This window comes from Ammodytes marinus, assembly GCF_949987685.1.
Source record: "Ammodytes marinus genome assembly, chromosome: 1".
NCBI classification, from domain to species: Eukaryota; Metazoa; Chordata; class Actinopteri; order Uranoscopiformes; family Ammodytidae; genus Ammodytes; species Ammodytes marinus.
In genome coordinates, this window is record NC_137230.1 from 13186736 (window position 1) to 13206190 (window position 19455).

Here is a 19455-nt window from a genome sequence, read left to right on the forward strand (position 1 = left end):
AAGAAAATCTAGTGTTTATACGCAGCCTAGGCTCTGTAAATGAGTATGTAAATTAAGGGAAAATACATGTAGCATGTGTTGTATGTAGTAGCCTACTGTAGCAAGTGTGACACTAAGCCAGTACATATTTAAATAGGTGTTGAAGCCACATATTTATCAATGACAAAGTATAAGCCGTTCAGTAGCTTAACCATTGAGAGCATTGTTGCTAAATACGTGTGTCTGTTCGAGCTTCTTTGTTGAAATACCCATTAACAAAACCAAGGCTGTGTATAAACTGCAGCGGACGTGAGGAGATATTCACTGATTTCAATAAAAAAGTGATTTTGGCAACAAGCGATTTCCAGAATCGCTGACTCCACATTTAATTGTTGAACGGCACATTCTTTTTGCACAATATAATATTTACCACAGTTTTTTTTAAACGGGTGTCTTTTCACAATGATGAGTCTTTTTGATGGTGTGATTTAACATATTGATGTAAGCAGCCACTTCGGAACTCAATAGACTTTTCAACTTTCATAGCAGCTCAACAGGTGGCGTTACATGGTTCATTTATATAGCCCGGAGTATATAAAGGGCAGCATTTCAATACATTTGGACTACACATTTATTTATTTTTGGCATTCATATTAACATTTTGAGTCAAGTCAGGGCATGCTTCCCCTCGCCACCTCCAAGAACAGAGATGTGCTACTAACCAAAATGTCACATGGCATCCTTCAAAATAAAGCTCTTGCATAACCATGAGGGCCTGGAAGCGGAGAGTCTGTTTACAGTGATCCAGTCTGACGCTGGATGACTTTCTGAGGGCATCTGAGTGTGTGTGTGTGTGTGTGTGTGACTTGTCTGTTGTGTGTGTGTGTATTTCTCCATGCCCCCTGAACATCGCTCACATCTTATCCTCCCTCTTTTGATGTCTATCAGCTGAGCAGAGCATGGTTGTTGCACTTGGTTATCACTAAGCGCGCTGTCCAATTCCAAAACATGACGTAAGCCAAAACAACTTCAAAAAGAAGTACACAGTCAATTTGAAGTCGACACACAGCAACATGTTACTAAACAGACAACAACTTGCTCCTTTACAGCCCCTGGGCTCTTGCAACATGGTGGAGGTGAGAGGTTACATACGTCCAGGAGTTATATTTAACACACACACACACACACAAACACTTATTCCCAGTCCCTGAGCCATGAGCCCTCAAAATCATCAAAACACACAGCACGTATTATATCAAATATTCTTTATTTCTCAGGGTATACAACTCTTGTACAAACACATCTTTGATGCCCTCAGTTAAACAGGGAAGACTGCTGCAGAGCGCTCTCTGCTACAATGTTTTTTTCAACAAGCAGGAATAATGGAAACATGGTGCTGGCCGAGGGGTTGGGTTTCCCTAAGAGAAGTTCTCAGCTGGTGTCCCATGTGAGAGAGCTCAGGTGGGCTTTAGGGGGGCCTTAACCTTAATAAAACAATGTAATCTCAAGGCTGAAGCCTTCTGTCCCTTTCCCGCACGCTGTCTGCTTGTAATTAAACTCACTGAACTTCATGGGATATTCTTATGCAATAAACAGTCGGAGACATATGGGCATTTAGTGTCAAGTTAAAGTCAACTCAACACCGGTTTGCTTACAGTCAGTCCCTCATTCAGCAGTGTCAGTATAGGTGCTTGGCAGATCAACTGTCTTCGATTTCGATCCACTTGCAAAACCCATTCCAACACCAAATGAATCACCATTACTCAAGTCAGCCATTGCAGTAACTGTGTATCTTTCAAACCTCCCACAGTATATGTCATACACACTACAGTCCACATCCAGACTTTGCCCCCGTCCCAAACACTCAACATTTACATTTTCTTTCTGACCTTCAACAAAACACAAGACTTTGCAGCACAATGCTCACCATCACTTCTATTCTCTGACTGTCTTTATATGCCATGGTTCACTTTCAGGGACCTGTCTGTTCAACATGACCGAGCCATTCATCTGTCACACAGGACATGCACTGCAGCCTATTCCTCGAAAACAACTGGAACACTAAAGCAGGACTATGTCAGAAAAAAAAGAACGAACACAATCTTGTACATGAAAATATGAATAAACTCTTCATAAATTGGTGAGATTTGGTGCTAACACATTTCTTGGTCTGGTATGTTCGCTAGCTTGCTGTATGACTAACATCACCAAGTCAGCTGACTCTGTGACTCTTCTTTACTTGTGCTACTGTATCACATATTATTGCTTTTTTGCTATGCTGCTTTAAGGTATTTAAACAGAGATAACTTGACACGGGTTGATACTTTTCTTAGTATGAATGCAGGCCCGAATCACACACTAGACTATTGTACATCTTCAACGGCACCATGGGGAGAAACTTGCTGTGCTCTCCATAAATGATACTTAGGCCTTTAAGCAGGTAAGGATGAGAAAAGGCCGGCAGAGGAAATGCCAGCTATCATAAGGGTCTTTGTGTGACCTTTACTCTACTAAAATCCACCCTCAGCCAGGACTGCACACAAACAGCAAGACAAGCAACTTATTATGCCTTTTGCCCCGGCGAGAAACAATGCATTTGCTGAGTAAAACATGGACACAGTGAACCCATTCAGTCGCGGTTGTAACATCTTCAGCCAAAAAGCTACCAAACATCGCTGGCAATCGTCAAATCAGAAAGTCACAGTTTTATAGTTGGCACTGAACTTGTCATTGACAAACATTAAGGGGTGAGCTACAGTATAAAACAACACTATATGCACATTTGTGAGAAAACAACTTGTTGCCAGGTTGTGAAAAAAAAAACAGCTTAGGTTACACAAGGACATCTTCGCAGAAACGTCTGGTAGGAACCAAATTCTGGTGCCGATATCTGTCTGTGGAAACTTAAAAATACCCCAGTATGATTGTACAAGTTCTGGCGGTCTTGTCTCGGTTTGAACTGACCAAACAGAAAAAAAGGCTGCATGAACGCCAAACTGTGAAATCTGTTTAATTTTCATTTCTATTTTGTTACTTAAATGTTATATTACCGGGTGCGTCAAACAACATGTTTCCTACACAGTATAGTTGAATGTAAAATGTATTATTTATTCATTAAGTTTCAAGACCCACCACAGCTCACCACATTTCACACCAGAAGAGAACTGACATTGACCCACTCACTAAAAATAATGAATTGATGCTTGAGTTCATAGCTTCCTTGACTCTGAGCTAACAGCTGTTTCACACTCATAATTTAAAGCCCCCCACCCTGAGCCCAGGAAGGATCTAATAAATCCCCCTCAAGAGGAAAAATATTGATGACTTCTTCGGGAAAATCGTCAGAAACACAGAGTTAAAATAACTGGTGCGATTGACTTTTTTCTACATAGAGATATACCCAAGGCACTGTAGAGAAATAGCAGTAAATCATTGTGTTTCTTCTGTTTTAGTTACTACAATGTACAAAGGAAGGTGTGGCAGCTGGGGGTTCGACAGCCACACATTTTTATTTCTGTTGTGCAACACATAAAAAGCTTTAATCTGTTGGAGAGAGAATGGTTTAAAATGGCCAATGGTTCCCAATGTAATAAAACAGAAGATCATATTTTCTGTAGAGGGAACAAATGCAGAGCGACAAGATTAATCAAACTATGGCTCAAAACTACTTAAAAGGGATGTGTACATAACTCAAACTTCACAGTATTAGATATACAGTTGCACTGAAAAGCTAAGACATAAACCCATCTTTGTTTTTGCAAACCAACACAAACAAATAGCTGACTCAGTGCCATAGATTTAAACACATGCAAAGAGCACTTGGTTGATCTAATCCCGTTAAGTGCTCACAGTTAAGGCTGGTTGAGTGTCTGGGAGGATAAATCAAACGCATGGCAAACAGAACAAAACAAACGTCTGAAACCGATAAAGCATTTGCCTGCCAACAGATCCAAGAGAAACGTTTCGAAATCGTGGCATTTTCAGTTTTGGACTCAATTCTTTCTTTGCGTGTGATAAAGTCCTCCTCTACAGTAGCTGCTTGGCGATCGTACAGAGCAAAGTTGAGGGCTTGTGGAACAATGTGGTCATGATGTACAGGACAAAACACTAACATTACAAAAACTTCTCCCTGCCTGGTTAAGTGCAATACTTGCCAGAAGTCTGTGGTACTGCGGTCCACAGTACACCACAGTTGGATTATTGCTCTTTTTTTCTACATTTGTACGGCAAAGGCTGTATAGTTCCTCAGTACTGAATGTAGAATGGATGTGGGCAATGAAGATCAATGGCCAGAAGGGCTTTTTACCTTCACAGGCAGAAAAAACATCTGCAATTGTTCGGTTCGACATAAGATATGATAGGACACTAAAGACTGAGACTAACCAAACGTATCCCCATTCTGGGCTAAACAGCGGCCGAACATGAACACTACAAACCAAGGTAGACCTAGTTCAATACATAGTTCAGATCAAGACTAAAATACAAGTTAACCATTTCAGATGAGCTGTATGGGCCTTAAAGTAAATTGTAGGAAAAAAAAAAGCTCTAAAAAATCAACCATGAGCTGGATTTGTTGACTGAGTCCTGACTTAAATCATGTCCAGTGATTGTGTCATACAAAGCAAAAAGACTTCTTCTTTTCATGTAAATATGGACAAGTTTGGTCTGAGACTTGCTCTATATTCGGCCAGCAGTTCCTCTCAATCATGAATGTTGGAGACCAGACCAATTTTAGAAACAACCTCCAAGTCACATACCAAGGCTACAGAAATCTACAATACGTTGGTAAAGTTTTTCACCAGAACACCAGACTTAACACTATTCCAAATAACATTTTAAAGTTAAGCAAGAATTTCATAGTTCCTGTTCTTGTTCATATTTGGACTGGTCTGATCATAAACAACATTGTCACATCCACCATGGTATGAAGATGGTCTTCTGTTAGTCCCAGAGAATGTTTCAGACCAGTTAAACTCCAGGAAAGGAAGGAGAACCTTGTCCTGCAGAGGGCTCAAACTGGAAGCCGGCTAAGATTCAAAGGCTTTTGGTAAAGGGACATGGCAGGACTGCTGTGTTTTCAGAGCAGGATCTGCTAGAACCAGGCCGGGCTCAGTAGTAAAGCTTGATAAGACTCACAAAACAGAAAGAATCACAAAAAAAAAAAAAGTTTTTAGATCTGCGACAGTCTTACTATGGTTCCCTGCCACAGTCCGGTCGAGGTCCTGCTCAACATCAGGCTCCACTAGAGAGAGAAACCCAAACTGAAAGCCAGTCCAGACAGAACACTAACCCAGCTGATTCCAGACCAGGATAGAGTCAACAGAGGGTTGGAGTCTCAGACATTAGATTCATCCCAGATCTGCTCTAGGCCACGCAGCAGTACCTTTTCCACCACGACTTGGACAGACTCTTCATCTTGTCCGGTTTCTGCCTTTGCTTTTTCTGACGTTTCTGTTTCCCTCTCGGGTGCTTATGGGAGTTGTGGTTCTGCAGGCTGGCCAGTATGGCAGTGTCAAACACCTCTTTCAAGTTCTTCTGGGTCAGGGAAGAGCACTCCATGTAGGCCACAGCTCCTATCTCCATCGCACAGTCCCTGGCATCTGCGGGGTCCACTGGTCGCTCCCTGTACTTTGCCAGGTCAATGAGAACCTACGGATAGTAGTCGACACTATGTTAATACACTGCTTGAGATCTTGTATATGGAATTAGTGATTTATCAGTCATCAATGACCATTGTATTGGATCTTTTTTGAGCATTTGTTAGGCATCCTGCAAATAGATGGATCCTCACATGTGCTGCTAGATTGGCTTCAAAAAACAAATACAGAATTAAACATGGTTAAACATTACATAACTTGCAAAATATTGATATTGTGTATAAGGTTCTATTATTAAGGTTGCACTGTCTCACTGTGATCTCTCACTGGGACACTTGAACAGACCTTTTATGATTTTCTGTTCTTTTCTGACCCATAAATGTTGTTGTTAAAATGTTGGATAGTCTTACTCATGTTAACCAATGCCAAAGTGTCAAATAATGAAGTGCGCTGTTTCAACTCGGGCACACAGTGACATCATAGTGTTTCGGACTTCTTTATATGGTCATGTTGCTGCGCTGTTCACTTGGCTTCACATAGGACTGTTTTCTCAACCCAGTATGCAGCTGGATGAAAGGCTAAACTGTTGCTTTTTTACACAAAGACATGGATAGACAGTAGCAAAACAACATCCTCTGTTCAAGGACGGTGCTGTTGGGACAATAGCTTTATGACACATTTTATCAGTGTCCTACCTATGTTTATTTTTTATGTCAGTTATCTGACAAAGGGGGTTTTGAGTGTCAGTGTATTACTGTGCTTTTACTATATGAACAACTTTAAATGTTTGCTGTAAAAAAGGCCTAATATCAAAAAGTGATACAATAATCTGAACATTTATACCATGAAGACTTAAAGCCTGTATTTAATGCCAGTGGCATTGGTTTGTGTTGGTAAAAATAAAGTGATTCTTTGTCTGGCGTAGGGCAAGTATTTCTTATATGAGAGAAAGTCGATGCTCGTTCCTCCTGCCCTTACAGGTGCTACAAGGAACATTTAAACATTTCTGAAACAGTCAAATTTTTCCTCTGATGATCATAAATGACATGTAGCAAACGAGACCATCAGTGCAACTTGTGCTCATCTTATATATAGTTTTTCATAATGACTTTGTCATGGGTATACACGCTCACCCAGGAACTACAGCTGGCGTAGTAAAAAAAATACTTGTCCAAAGGGGTTGTGAGAATGAACACAAACTGAAAGTTCCTCGGAGCATCTTGAAGTGCTGCATGTATGACATTTTTATATCTGTTTCTCATCACACACAACCCCCCCCCCCCCCCCCCCCTCCAATAAAAACCCACCTTGACATCTTCTCGGAGGTCGCACTGCGTCCCGACGAGGACCAGCGGGGCGAGGGGGGCGTGTCTGCGGATCTCTGGGATCCACTTCTCAGGGACGTTCTGGAAGGAGGCGGGGCTGACCACACTGAAGCACAGCAGGAACACATCTGCACTGGTGTAGCACAGAGGCCGCAGCTTGTCAAACTCATCCTGGTGAAGGTTAAGGGGGAGAATTGGGCTTTTTAAGTAGCCTATAGTATTTGGACCAGAAATGAGTGCAGCAACACCATGTCAGTACAGTCTATCATTCTAACACAACAGAAGGATCTACTTTTAATGACGGATGAATAGCAATGACAGTTTGCCTCATCACACACTTTAGTCCTCTGCCCTCATTTCATACCTAAAAACTAAAAATTATACACACAAACTGCTGTTCCTCCACGGAAAAAACCTGGGTATACAACGCAATACAGTTAATTATCTGTTGTTGTTTTTTAAATCCGTTTGAAAAGATAACTATGACTGCTTTTGAGGTGAACATTTAGCTCTCGATGTAACCGTCAGTCGTAAGCAGAATGTCCTCCTATTGTCCTTGTATTATTTTCCAGACAAACAGCTGCTGTGGCTACAAACAGAGACGTAAGCTGCATCACTTCCTGTGTGCGAGATAATTTTTTTCCTAGGAAAAGACCCAGCAGATGGTTTCCTGGACAGAGACAGAGCCCACCGAGACTGGAACTAAATTTAACTGAGATATACTGTATTGTAAAGCATGAACAGTCTGGGACTAATTCTCATATGTGAACCAATTATCTATGAATCTTTAATATCTATTAAACTGTATTGTCAAAGATCTGTTGTGTAAAATGGTGCGTCCCCATGACAAAATATGTGGGAGTCTGTAAAGTTTTGGAAAAGACTATAGTTTTCAATTAAAAAAGGCTTGTGTGAGGCCTTGCTGTCTATAGTGATACCTCTTTTTCTCCCAACACTTCCTGTGTAGCTGTATCAGTTAAAAAAAAAAGATTTGACCCCCCCCCCCACCAAGTCAGAGGCATTGTTTCAGACACAAATAAACCTACAACAGGAAATGCTGCCTCTCGCTGTGTGTGAGTGTGCTCTTGTGTGCGTGTGTGTGTGTGTATGTTTGTGTGTGTGTGTTAGAGATCACTGACCTGTCCAGCTGTGTCACAGAGCTGTAGTTTCACTGGCTGTCCGTCCACTGATACCACCGCTGCACACACACACACACACACACACACACACACACACACACACACACACACACACACACACACACACAATGAGGAATAATTGAGCTATTCACTGAATAACACATTTCACACACAAGTTCCCTCAGTCACCTAATTGGTCATCGACATAGCCTAATAAAAGTCAATTTAATTTGATGAGCTTCTGTTTCAGTGATAAACAAAAACAAATCACAAAGATTTTGTATTCACAATCACAACTTTAAAGACATGGACTGTTTGCCTAAACTGAGAATGCTTATTTATGTAGGTTACAAGAAATAAACTACTGAAAAGTTTTTAAAAACACACATAAACAGTTCAGCAAAAACTATTGATAGCTGGACTATGAATACATTACCACAATACACACATTTTGTAAATTCTAATTCAAGATTAAAGCAGTTCTTCCTAAAAAGTAGGCCTATCCTATCTCCAGCTGATCGAAAGTCAAACCAGCAGCCTATTAAATAATTTTTTTTTTTATTATTTTACCTGAGAAGTTGTCAAAGGCGGTCGGGACGTACTCGGTGGGATACCCGTTGGTTGTGTAGCTAACCACCAGGCTGGTTTTCCCCACAGCTCCGTCTCCCACGAGCACACACTTGGCGCGCCTCTCCGCTGCCCCTGTCCCGGACCGCCGCGTCCTGCCAGTGCCCCTGTCCCGGCTCCGGAGCCTCCTGGGCGGGACAGGCGGAGCAGGGGACACCGGCGCCGGCTTGTAGCCCCCGTCGCCCCGCCGAGGCATCTGGCACGGAGAAGAGGGTGACATGGAGCTCGGAGTGACCCGGCCAGGAGGCTCAGTCCCGGTTTTGGCCAGTTCTTCTCACATCGCCCATTCTTCCGTTATCAGTCGGCGGGCCACGGCGAGGTTTTGTCAAATGACTTTTTTTGTTGTCGCTGCTGTCCGCCTTCTGTCACTTTCCATGGTTCAGATTAAAACTATTTGAACTTCTGCTCCCCCCCACACAACCAAAACACTGAAACTGTGTCCATTTCAAGTTCCGAGGTTAATTAAAACATGGATTAGCCTACTGTAAAGAGCATGGTTCAATTAGGCTACGTCAGCCGTTCGTTACAGTCTGTCGGTCCGGTTGTCCGATGCACAAAGCCGGACTCCCCTTCAGATGACATCACGGGGTGTGTGTGTGCGTGTGTGTGTGCGCGCGCGCGCGCGTTGATTTCCCATCCTTTAAAAGGCAAACCATCCAATGTTTTAACAGTTGTGAATATTTATGCTTCTGCCTATAATAAAAGTTTCCTCTCAGTTTCCTTCTAACTGTCCTTTCTTTTCCCCTGGATTTTATTCCCATTAGGAATGATAGCATAGGCTAATTATAACCATCATTTTCCACTGACTCTAGTCAAGTTCATTTAATACGAGGCTTTTGTAGTTTTGTTTGTCATCTGGATCAACATTATTTTTTTTATAGGCGAAAATACAGCCTGTAATATTATATTAGGGGAGAACGGGGGAATCTGAGGCATCAGGTAATTTGAGCCACCCCCTGTAGCCTATCTAGGCAACGGAAAACATTTGTGGTCATGTGAGATATATGTTTTCAAGCCCCTCTCATTTCCCCATGGCCCTGAAAGAGAGGACCTCATGGTGCTGTGGTAAGCATGTTTTTTTCACCAAAATAGGTATTTTGCATGTAAAAGTAAATTTTCTTGCTGTCAACTTAAAGACGACCTATGATACTTTTTGACTTTTATGACCTATACACGTTGTTATAATGATTTATAGTCATGTTTAACCATACTAGCGTATCAAATAATTACGTATATGCATTTCGACGTATTCCCTGCTGACCGTCTGGGGTGGCTATGCAGAGCACTAAAAACTATGGCAGCCGGTCGAGAAATAACTTGTTCAAATTTCCGGGTAGTTTGAGTCACGCACCCGCCACCCGGATGTTTCCATGTATTTTAATGCTGCTCAGGCAAGCTCCAGCTGCATGCCCCCACCTTCCTGAAAATCTCCCGCTGCTGGAAGGAAGGTAACCAATCACAACGGAGTGGGGTTTGCAGCAGGGGGGGAGGGGCGGAGAAGCTCAAAGCAGTGTGTAGAGAGAGACTGCTGTGCTCGCTAGGGTAAGAGGAAGAGTGTCCCGAAAATCTACATAATTTTTTGTGATGTGATTCGTGTCAGGTTGCTCTATAGCAGTTTTTAACAAGAAATTAAGACCAGAAAAGTAGTATAATAGGATCTCTTTAATCAACTGTTGTGCCAAAGCAAATGTATTCACGTAGAAAAACTTATATCATACGTGTTGATGAACTACCAACATATAAAACCATGTGATGATATTAGCTAAAGATTAGCCTGAAATGCTAAGAGAGGTAGTTTTTTCTCAAATTGTGGTGGTGGGGGAAAGTGAGCCAAATGCTGTTGGGGAAAGTGAGCCACTGTCTCACTTTTCCCCACCATGAGGCACAAGTTAAGTTTAGTCTTAAACATATTTTAATGTAATATTACATGACGTGTTTTATTTTAATGTCATACACATTGTAGAAAAGCCATCATGCCAAGGAAATACACCAGGAAGACGACCTGGGGTAACCACACGGAAAGAGCACCATCTCATCTTTCCCTGTAACCTTCAGGGCTGGAATGTAGAGTAGGCCAAGTTGTAGAGTATGACAGGCTGATGTTATCCAGTTGGGTCTTCTCCTGTGTTCTGAATCCCAGGCTGTTCTCGCTGGTTCTGATTTTCCTATGCTTTGACGCCCAGACACAAGCTGGCTCTAAGGGTCCTGTGTTCTGACCCCCAGACTGTGTTCTAATCTAACTGGTTCTATCTTTCATTTGAATCTTATTAAAACCTTTAGAATTATAATATTTTGTATTTGATTTTGTTCAGAGTTACTTTCAAGTGTTTAGAAAATTTGCTTTGCTTAATTGACCAAACCCCATCATTCTTTTACTAGTCCGACATTAGTTCTGGAATGTGAGGCTAGCTTTCAGGATACTTACTGTTACAATATGTGTTGTTATGGTAGTTTCAGAGTGTAAAAAGTAAGTGGATCAGTTTACCCCACAGCTGGGGTAAAGTGAGCCACATGACAACTTTTTTTAAAACAATCATAATTTCACTGCCCTTTGTCTTGAAAAAATTCTGCTAATGCCCATTTCTAGGAAACATCCTGAATTAATGGGAAATGTGTAAATTTGAGTGATAAATCATTTTAGCTCGCTTTGAGGGGAGCAAATGTAAAAAGTGTCTCAGATTACCCTGTTCTCCCCTATATATATATATTTTTATATATGGCCAATAATGGGCCTATATTGTGTTTTACTTTTAACATAATATAGCATAGGCAAAATATAGGAAGCCAAGTGTGTCGAGTTGTATAGGCTACAAAAATGCATCATGATTGGTATGAATAGGCTACAATATTTTGAATAACAAGTCTTAATCTGAAATGTAACAATGACACCTGTCAGTTAGATGAATGTAGTGGAAGTGTAGTGTGAGTATAAAATGGAAATATTCAATCAAAACACAAACACTTTATAATGATAGGCTACTGTAGTAGACTACAGTCATAGACTAGCTTACTGATAGGCCGTTTGCGTCATCTAGTGGACATGGTGAATAGGCAACTATGACTACACAGCACTTGTTAATACATTTCAATTAAAACCTTCGTTTTCTTTATTTCCCTATAAAAAAACAAAAATAACAACTAAAAACAAAATATACAAAAGAAGTGGCCTACTGTAGCCTTCTTGTTATTGTAGAGCAATGATAGCGTGATAATAGGCGCTACTGGTCCAATCATGTGGGTGGGGTTAACAGGTGCTAACAGCCCAATCAGGAAAGTGGGGTTTTGAGATAGATGACACCGCTTAGCTGATAGTCACAGGTGTTCAATCAATTAGAGCAGTCGGCTATTAACTAAAAGGTTGGATGTTCTGGCCCGCAGCATGGCAGCTTCATGTGACACAGTAGATTATCCCATGCCAATTGAAAATACAAAACAAAAAGAAGATAAATGCAGCTAACTAGCTTTCAAATAGGCCTACAACTGAAAGCTAAATAAAAAACTAACCATCATCTTCATCCATTCAAAATGTCTGCGATGAAAAAGATTGATTTACTCAATGAGATGTATTCCACCGATAAACCGTGTGCTGTGGACAGAGTGGGGAGAGTTGAACGATATGCAGTCCTTTGGCTCTCCAGGAGAGGGCACCACTACACTGACGAAGCATGTTGTGATTTATGGAGTGGAACTAGGAATGAGTTAAGGCAGTGGTTCTCAATTATTTTCTGTCATGCCCCCCCTAGGGGACAGACATTTTTTCGCACCCCCCCCCCCCCCTTCCTAAATTGAAATACTATTGAGAACCTGCTAATATTTATTTATCTATCTGTACAAAACCACCACTGTATGAGTTTCTGGCACGAGCATTCTGCATACAATCACCTTATTATCAAATTAGATAACAAAAATTAGCTGACATAACTTCTGCAGCAAAAAAAATCAAAGTTCAGTTTATTAGCTCAATTTGTAACATTTAAACAAGACTGCTCAGTCTGTGTGAATCTCAGGACAGAGAAACAAGAGCAAATGATTCACTGAGGTTTGCATTTCATTCAAAACATTTTTAAACTGTAAACATAGTTAAGTTGGTGTTTTTTTATTATTATAAGCCAATAGGCCTTCTGTGATGCAATAACCAATAATTCATTAATGTTATTATTAGTCTACTTGCTTGATTTCTTTTTAAATAGCCTGCAGAGACACTTGGAGTCACATGTGGACATTTATTTACTGCAAATCGCGGCCTTTCACGGGGATATGACCATACACAAGCACACATCGCGCATGTATGAGGATTTTCAATAATGAGGAATTTAGATAAATTGTGAAGCATACAAAGATCTTTAATATACTGTGTTAACAATATGCAAATTAAATAGAAATAATTAAAACAATGAAATGAGTGATTCTGTGAAAACAAGTCAAATATGAAATCTGTTATGCCTATGGAAGCTGTCAACTGTGTGACTTGGTCAGCCTATATTATTTATCATGTCATTTACATACGTATGATATGGGCTATTCATTCTGACTTTGTTTAATATTTTAAGCGTTATCATCCAGGGTAGCTGTCTGAGGTAAAAGCCTTATTTTTGGTAAATTCTGAGGGGCGGGTAGGTAATAACATAGCTGCTTCCAGAAAGAGGATGAGGTGGGCATGGAGTGTTTGCCTCTCCAGGTGACACAGTCTCCAGCCTCGCAGAGAAGCTGCAAGTCCTCTGGTAACGAACCCTGTCTTCAACAATCCTGTTGACTCTGTTTTGATAAAAACCAAGTAAGTTTGACTCTCCACAAGGGCTGTTTGGATGGCACTCAGCAGGCTGGACCCTCCTGGGCAGGGATGTAAAGAGTTGGGAACCAGAACCATGCTCCGACTTTGGTCTACACAGTCTAACACTGCCTCAGCTTCAGCTGCAATCAATCAGAGTTCAGATTGTACGTTACTATACTAAGATGTTATTCAAACTTTACATAAGCCATTCATTTCATGATTGATATTTTTGTACAAATATTGCATGCATTCTTTCATTATAATAAATTCAATACCATACCTTTCCCTGGTGAGATGTCACGATCAAAAAGACAGACACTGTAACCAAACTGCTCTTCCAAAACACTCTCCAGCCTTTCTCTTTCCTCTTCATTTAGTCCTGTGTCTGTGTCGCTCTCGTAAAACATCAAGAAGGCATCGTAGCTCTTTCCATCTAAGCAAACAAAATCAAACAGCAACAGCTTGTCAGTGCCGTCACATATACTGATGCAGTCATAGACTACATGGCTGTCTGCTTTCTTCAACAGGTAATCATGGGGTTATATATGTACCTGTTACACAATCGTTATTTCAAACAAATATACACTTTTTTTTAATCCCCACCTGAGGAGCTGCAATAGCAAGTGTTTCGCAGGAAAACGGTGACGTCCATTTTAATTTCAAACAAACAACTACTGTTAAAAAAACAATTATCACCACAAAGCCCACAATGCAGAGAGCCATGGAGAGGGACAATGGATAAGCTGTGGGGACATAAAGGACACACTACGTTGAAAATTATATTCGGTAGCAGATATGCCAGATGAAATTTTGCCGTCAAATTTAATGTGTGGAGTAGATATTTTCAGAACAAGTCCAACTGAGTGGATCAACAGCTGATAAGCCACTAACACTATTGCCAAAGCTCTGCCTATCCATTCATCTCGTTTACCTTTTTTGGCCAAGGTGATGGTGACAAAGTTTGAGGGCTCCGAAGCAGACTCAAGTTTACAGGTGTAATTTGTTGATAAATCGTCTTCTGACACTTGTTTGAAGACTAGAGATGCTGTCATGTTTATTCCTTCGCCATTATTCTCCCTGGAAATGAAAGAAAAGGACCAAGGAAGATTCAGTAACATAACAGTTCGCTATGATAGAACATGTCCACTTCCTAACCTACACTTGTAAGAGTGGGTACATCTGTGTGAAGAGTTTACCGTGTGTAATTGTAGAAAACTGGGAAGCTGTCGTCAGTTTCCACAAATGAGTTTCCACTCAACCAGAACACCTCATCAAATTCTGAATATATAACGGCTTTGCAATCAATCACCACAGTTGAGCCTATAGAAAAAGCAGAGTTTACACAATTTTTATTATTAGTTATTATTTTCAAAGCTATTGGCCATTGTGTATTGTAGACTGTCTGTTTGTACACATAAACTCACCCAAAGCTACATGAAATACATCATTTTCAAGAGGTGTAAGTATTATTGGTTGCCCAAGTATTTCTGTGCAACAGAAGGAAAACAACATGGAACACTTAAAAAGACAAACATGGGTGAGACTTTACAATAAGGGCATATCAATTAAATGTTAGTTAATGATTTGTTAATGTTATTAACAATTAGTAAATGCGTAGTTAATGATTATCAATCAGTAACTAACTGTTAAGCATTAGCTATGCTAAGTTAGCTAATACTTAGTTAAGCATTAACTAAGTATTGCGGTAAGTGAATGCTTAGTTAATGCTTATCAATCAGTAACTAACTGTTAAGCATTAGCTATGCTAAGTTTACTAATACTTAGTTAAGCATTAACTAAGCATTGCGGGAAGTGAATGCTTAGTTATTGCTTATTAAGCATTAACTTAACAGTTATTAACCATAAGGTAATGGTTAGTTCATGCTTATTAAGCATTAAGTAAGCATTAACCAACAGACACGTTAAGTGTATGAAGTATATGAAGATAAATATATGTGTTTTTTCATACTGTTTGGTTGGACGTCAAGCACCACTGTAAAGGTCATGTTATATGTTTGACCGTGATACAGGTAAGATCTGGTGCATGTGTAGACACCATGGTCACTCTTCTCCACACTTGAATAGTAAGCTTCTTCTGACAATGACTCGCCTTTCTGCAAGATGGAATATTAAGTCGGATATTTAAGCATTAAGTGAATGAAAATCAGTTTTAGCTTGAAAAGGTTGAAAAGCACTTTTATACATTGTAAAAAGTAATAATGTAAATTAGACAATATGCAGCTTCGTATGTCACAGTCAAATTTAACAATTAAATCATCTGATGTGTTTAAATACCTTGTGCCATATAATGCCCTTGTTGGTGATATTCTGAGTATTAACATCAGGGGTATTTACAGCAGGGCAATTCAGTCTGCAGGTTTCTTGTGTGTAACATATCACAGAGTATGTGGTCTTCTCTTCATACTCTCTGCTCAGTGTTGTGTATACTGTCAACCTGAACCAGAACTGGCTGAGGTCATTCCTGTCATGCCAATACAGAAAAGGTCCACATGAAGATTTAACGTTTAATCTTTAAACATTTGCACAGCATTTCAATGAGACTGGCTATACAATGATCAGTTTTAGAAATATATTTGTTCTTCTATCTGGTGTGGCAAGACAACAGTGAGAAAGTGTTAAGCAAGACCTGCTGTAGGTATCTACAACCACCACATCACAGCAGACCTTTAATTAAATTTTTCGTTTACTGAAACAGTGTTGTAGCCTACTGCAACACCCACATTACATCAGAACAATCTGGATGTAGGATCACAGCCCTTTTTGCGTTGTTGACTGGACCGATTTGGTTCCCATGAAATCTGATACAGACATCTATGCTCCCCTCAGAAGGAATTGTATTCACTTACGTTTTATCTGGAGTCCCCATCATGTCAAATGTTATCTTGTTAAACACTCTGGTTTATGACCAAATAACGACAAAAGTAACTATCCCATCCGCCTCCTATACTGTATGTGTTCAGTGCAACTTTAGGTCAATTAAGATTAAGATGTGCTTGGTAAACATTACTTGCTAAGCATCAACATGTTAAAGCATTGTTTTTTTTAGAAGGTTAGCATTCTGATGTTGGCAAGTACAGCATCATCACAGAGCTGCTAGCATGGCTGTACTTTTAACCTTGTTTACCATAATGGCAAACAACAAGTTCAATGGCTCACTGGTTGCACAGCATACTATAAGCGGTTGTTGATTGACTACTAGGGTAATCACAAGACCTAGGGTAAAACTATAACTCTGCGTTCAATAAGATGTACCTGCTAATAGAAGTAATATGCCAGATCTCATCCATCTGAGCTTTTACTTAGCCTAAAGCTTAATTAGCTCATTTGAGAGTAAAATATGTTTACATGCCTGAACTATTTACGCCACTTGTACAGTCTTGTTTAATGTCAGACTCATAAATGAAAGCCTCTGCAACTGAAATGTGTCTCCCGGGAGATAATGTGTTTTCCTTGTAAAAGAGGAATGCTGTTTATCAATTAGGAAATGTTTGTACTTTACCCCAGAGAGCATGAGTAATTCCCCTGATGGTTTGCAGAAGCCCTGAGAATCACAAGGCTCCTTCCATCAAGCAGCATGCCTGTCTGCCTCTGTTCAGCCCATGACATGTGGCTGGTCAGATTCCTTCCTCGGCTGATGCCACTGGTCCATATCAGCTCAACATCACCAGAGTTATTCCCTCTGTAACAAGGGCAATGCAGCGCCACCAGCTCACCTGCCTTGACATATATGTCTATGGGTCTCCGGGGACACACACCTGTGAATACGTGTCACAAATTTAGGTTGATTTAACGTTTTGAAACTACATAAACTGGTTTGTGAGGATGACATGTCCAAAATATCTAAATTGTATGCTCACAACGTCACTCAAGTGGGGCTAGTTATAGGCTTGTAATCAAAAAATCTGTCAATGGACAAAAGCTGGCTGTCAACGAATGAGAGAATTGTTCTTATTCTGAATGAACAAGACGTTAATTCAAGGGAATAGTTTGACATTTGTGGCCAGACGATTATAAATAGTCCTACACATAACTTGTTTACACTTGAATTACTTAAATGTATAGTTACAAGTAAAATCAGTTTAACAGGTTGATTTGTAGCACATTTTTTTACATGTTGAGATGACAACTTGGGTCTTTACACCACATATAAATATAAAATATATTGAAATTTCAGCAACAGTGGTGTTGGTAACAGAGTCAGTATCATAATACACAAGTATTAGTGTATTGTTAAGAATCAATGTGAGCAATCTGACCACATCCCAATTCCTTGGTAGCAATTTGATCTTGTGATGAATGACTTTATATAGGGAATGTGGTCATTTTTTGTGGAACCAGCACTGACCAATGCTTTGTTTGTGACATGTGTCATAACCATGTCGATAGTGAACAATGTGCTTGGCATGGCACAGAGTCACAAGGACAATCATCAGTTGATACAAAAAAAATCACAAAACTTAAGCATGGACTGTCTCTCACTTGTAGATTACAGATATGGTAAGTCTCTTGACAGTCCACAACCACATACAAAAAACGTATATGTGGTATGAATATATTCCTTGTGAAATATGTAATACTTTGAGCTTCATGTGTGTCTGTAAATAATTTACATTCTGACAAGATAAGAGGGAGAATGTATCAGTAGTTTATCGATATCTGAGATATGACCCAGGGCTGAGTAGGGAAGCACTGGTTAAATCTATTTTTGTGTACATGATTTGGTAACACTTTACAATAAGGTACACAAAATTGTAGTAGCTACTACATAGATATGTGTTACCTACTACATAGGTTTTTTTTGTGTTACCTACTACATAGAGTTTTTTTTGTGCTACCAAACACATAGGGTTTTTTTTGTGTTACCTACTACATATGGTTTTTTTGTGTGCTACCTAACACAGGGTTTTTTTGTGTTACCTACTACATAGGGTTTTTTTTGTGCTACCTAACACAGGGTTTTTTTTGTGTTACCTACTACATAGGGTTTTTTTTGTGTTACCTAACACATAGGGTTTTTTTTGTGCTACCTAACACATAGGGTTTTTTTTGTGTTACCTACTACACAGGTTTTTTTTGTGCTACCTAACACATAGGGTTTCTTTTTGTGTTACCTACTACATAGGTTTTTTTTGTGCTACCTACTACATAGGGTTTTTTTTGTGTTACCTACTACATAGGTTTTTTTTGTGCTACCTAACACATAGGTAGCACAAAAAAACCTATGTGTTAGGTAGCACACAAAAAACCCTATGTAGTAGGTTACACAAAAAAACCCCTATGTGTTAGGTTTTTTTTGTGCTACCTAACACATAGGGTTTTTTTGTGCTACCTAACACATAAGTTTTTTTTTGTGCTACCTATGTGTTAGGTAGCACAACAAAAACTATGTAGTAGGTAACACAAAAAAAACCCTATGTGTTAGGTAACACAAAAAAAACCCTATGTGTTAGGTAGCACAAAAAAACCCTATGTAGTAGGTAACACAAAAAAAACCCTATGTGTTAGGTTTTTTTTGTGCTACCTAACACATAGGTTTTTTTTGTGCTACCTATGTGTTAGGTAGCACAAAAAAAACCTATGTAATAGGTAACACAAAAAAAAAACCTATGTAGTAGGTAACACAAAAAAAAACCCTATGTGTTAGGTAACACAAAAAAAACCTATGTAGTAGGTAACACAAAAAAAACCCTATGTGTTAGGTAGCACAAAAAAAACCTATGTAGCAGGTAACACAAAAAAAACCCTATGTGTTAGGTAGCACAAAAAAACCCTACGTGTTAGGTAGCACAAAAAAACCCTATGTAGTAGGTAACACAAAAAAAACCTATGTGTTAGGTAGCACAAAAAAAAACCCTATGTGTTAGGTAGCACAACAAAAAAAACTATGTAGTAGGTAACACAAAAAAAAACCCTATGTGTTATTTAGCACAAAAAAACCCTGTGTTAGGTAGAACAAAAAAAAACCCTATGTGTTAGGTAGCACACAAAAAACCCTG

At 39.7% G+C, this 19455-nt stretch overlaps 2 protein-coding genes across 2 annotated transcripts; both read right to left on the reverse strand.

Annotated features, from left to right (window-relative positions):
- Window positions 1-1261: 1261 nt before the first annotated feature.
- LOC307249523 (rho-related GTP-binding protein RhoU-like) lies at window positions 1262-9180 on the reverse strand. Its single transcript, XM_080026285.1, has 4 exons — window positions 8611-9180; window positions 8041-8099; window positions 6884-7072; window positions 1262-5628 (listed from the first exon to the last, which is right to left on the reverse strand). The coding sequence occupies exons 1-4, from the start codon at window positions 8885-8887 to the stop codon at window positions 5344-5346; spliced, it is 810 nt and encodes a 269-aa protein (XP_079882411.1). The 5' UTR covers window positions 8888-9180; the 3' UTR covers window positions 1262-5343.
- Window positions 9181-13091: 3911 nt separating this feature from the next.
- LOC307250983 (X-linked interleukin-1 receptor accessory protein-like 2) lies at window positions 13092-17065 on the reverse strand (the record flags this gene model as incomplete). The annotated part of the gene is made up of 7 exons (XM_080028275.1): window positions 13092-13578; window positions 13719-13871; window positions 14370-14515; window positions 14635-14758; window positions 15408-15552; window positions 15734-15920; window positions 16959-17065. The coding sequence occupies 7 exons, from the start codon at window positions 17063-17065 to the stop codon at window positions 13223-13225; spliced, it is 1218 nt and encodes a 405-aa protein (XP_079884401.1). The 3' UTR covers window positions 13092-13222.
- Window positions 17066-19455: the final 2390 nt, after the last annotated feature.

Bases quoted from the DNA above. Each gene is read 5' to 3' on its own strand.
- LOC307249523 (XM_080026285.1), bottom strand. From the start codon at position 8,887: ATGTCACCCTCTTCTCCGTGCCAGATGCCTCGGCGGGGCGACGGGGGC. The intron at 8,100-8,610 runs GTAAAATAATAA...GTGTGTGTGCAG, and splicing joins CGCCTTTGACAACTTCTCAG to CGGTGGTATCAGTGGACGGA. The intron at 5,629-6,883 runs GTGGGTTTTTAT...TACTATCCGTAG, and splicing joins ACCTCCGAGAAGATGTCAAG to GTTCTCATTGACCTGGCAAA.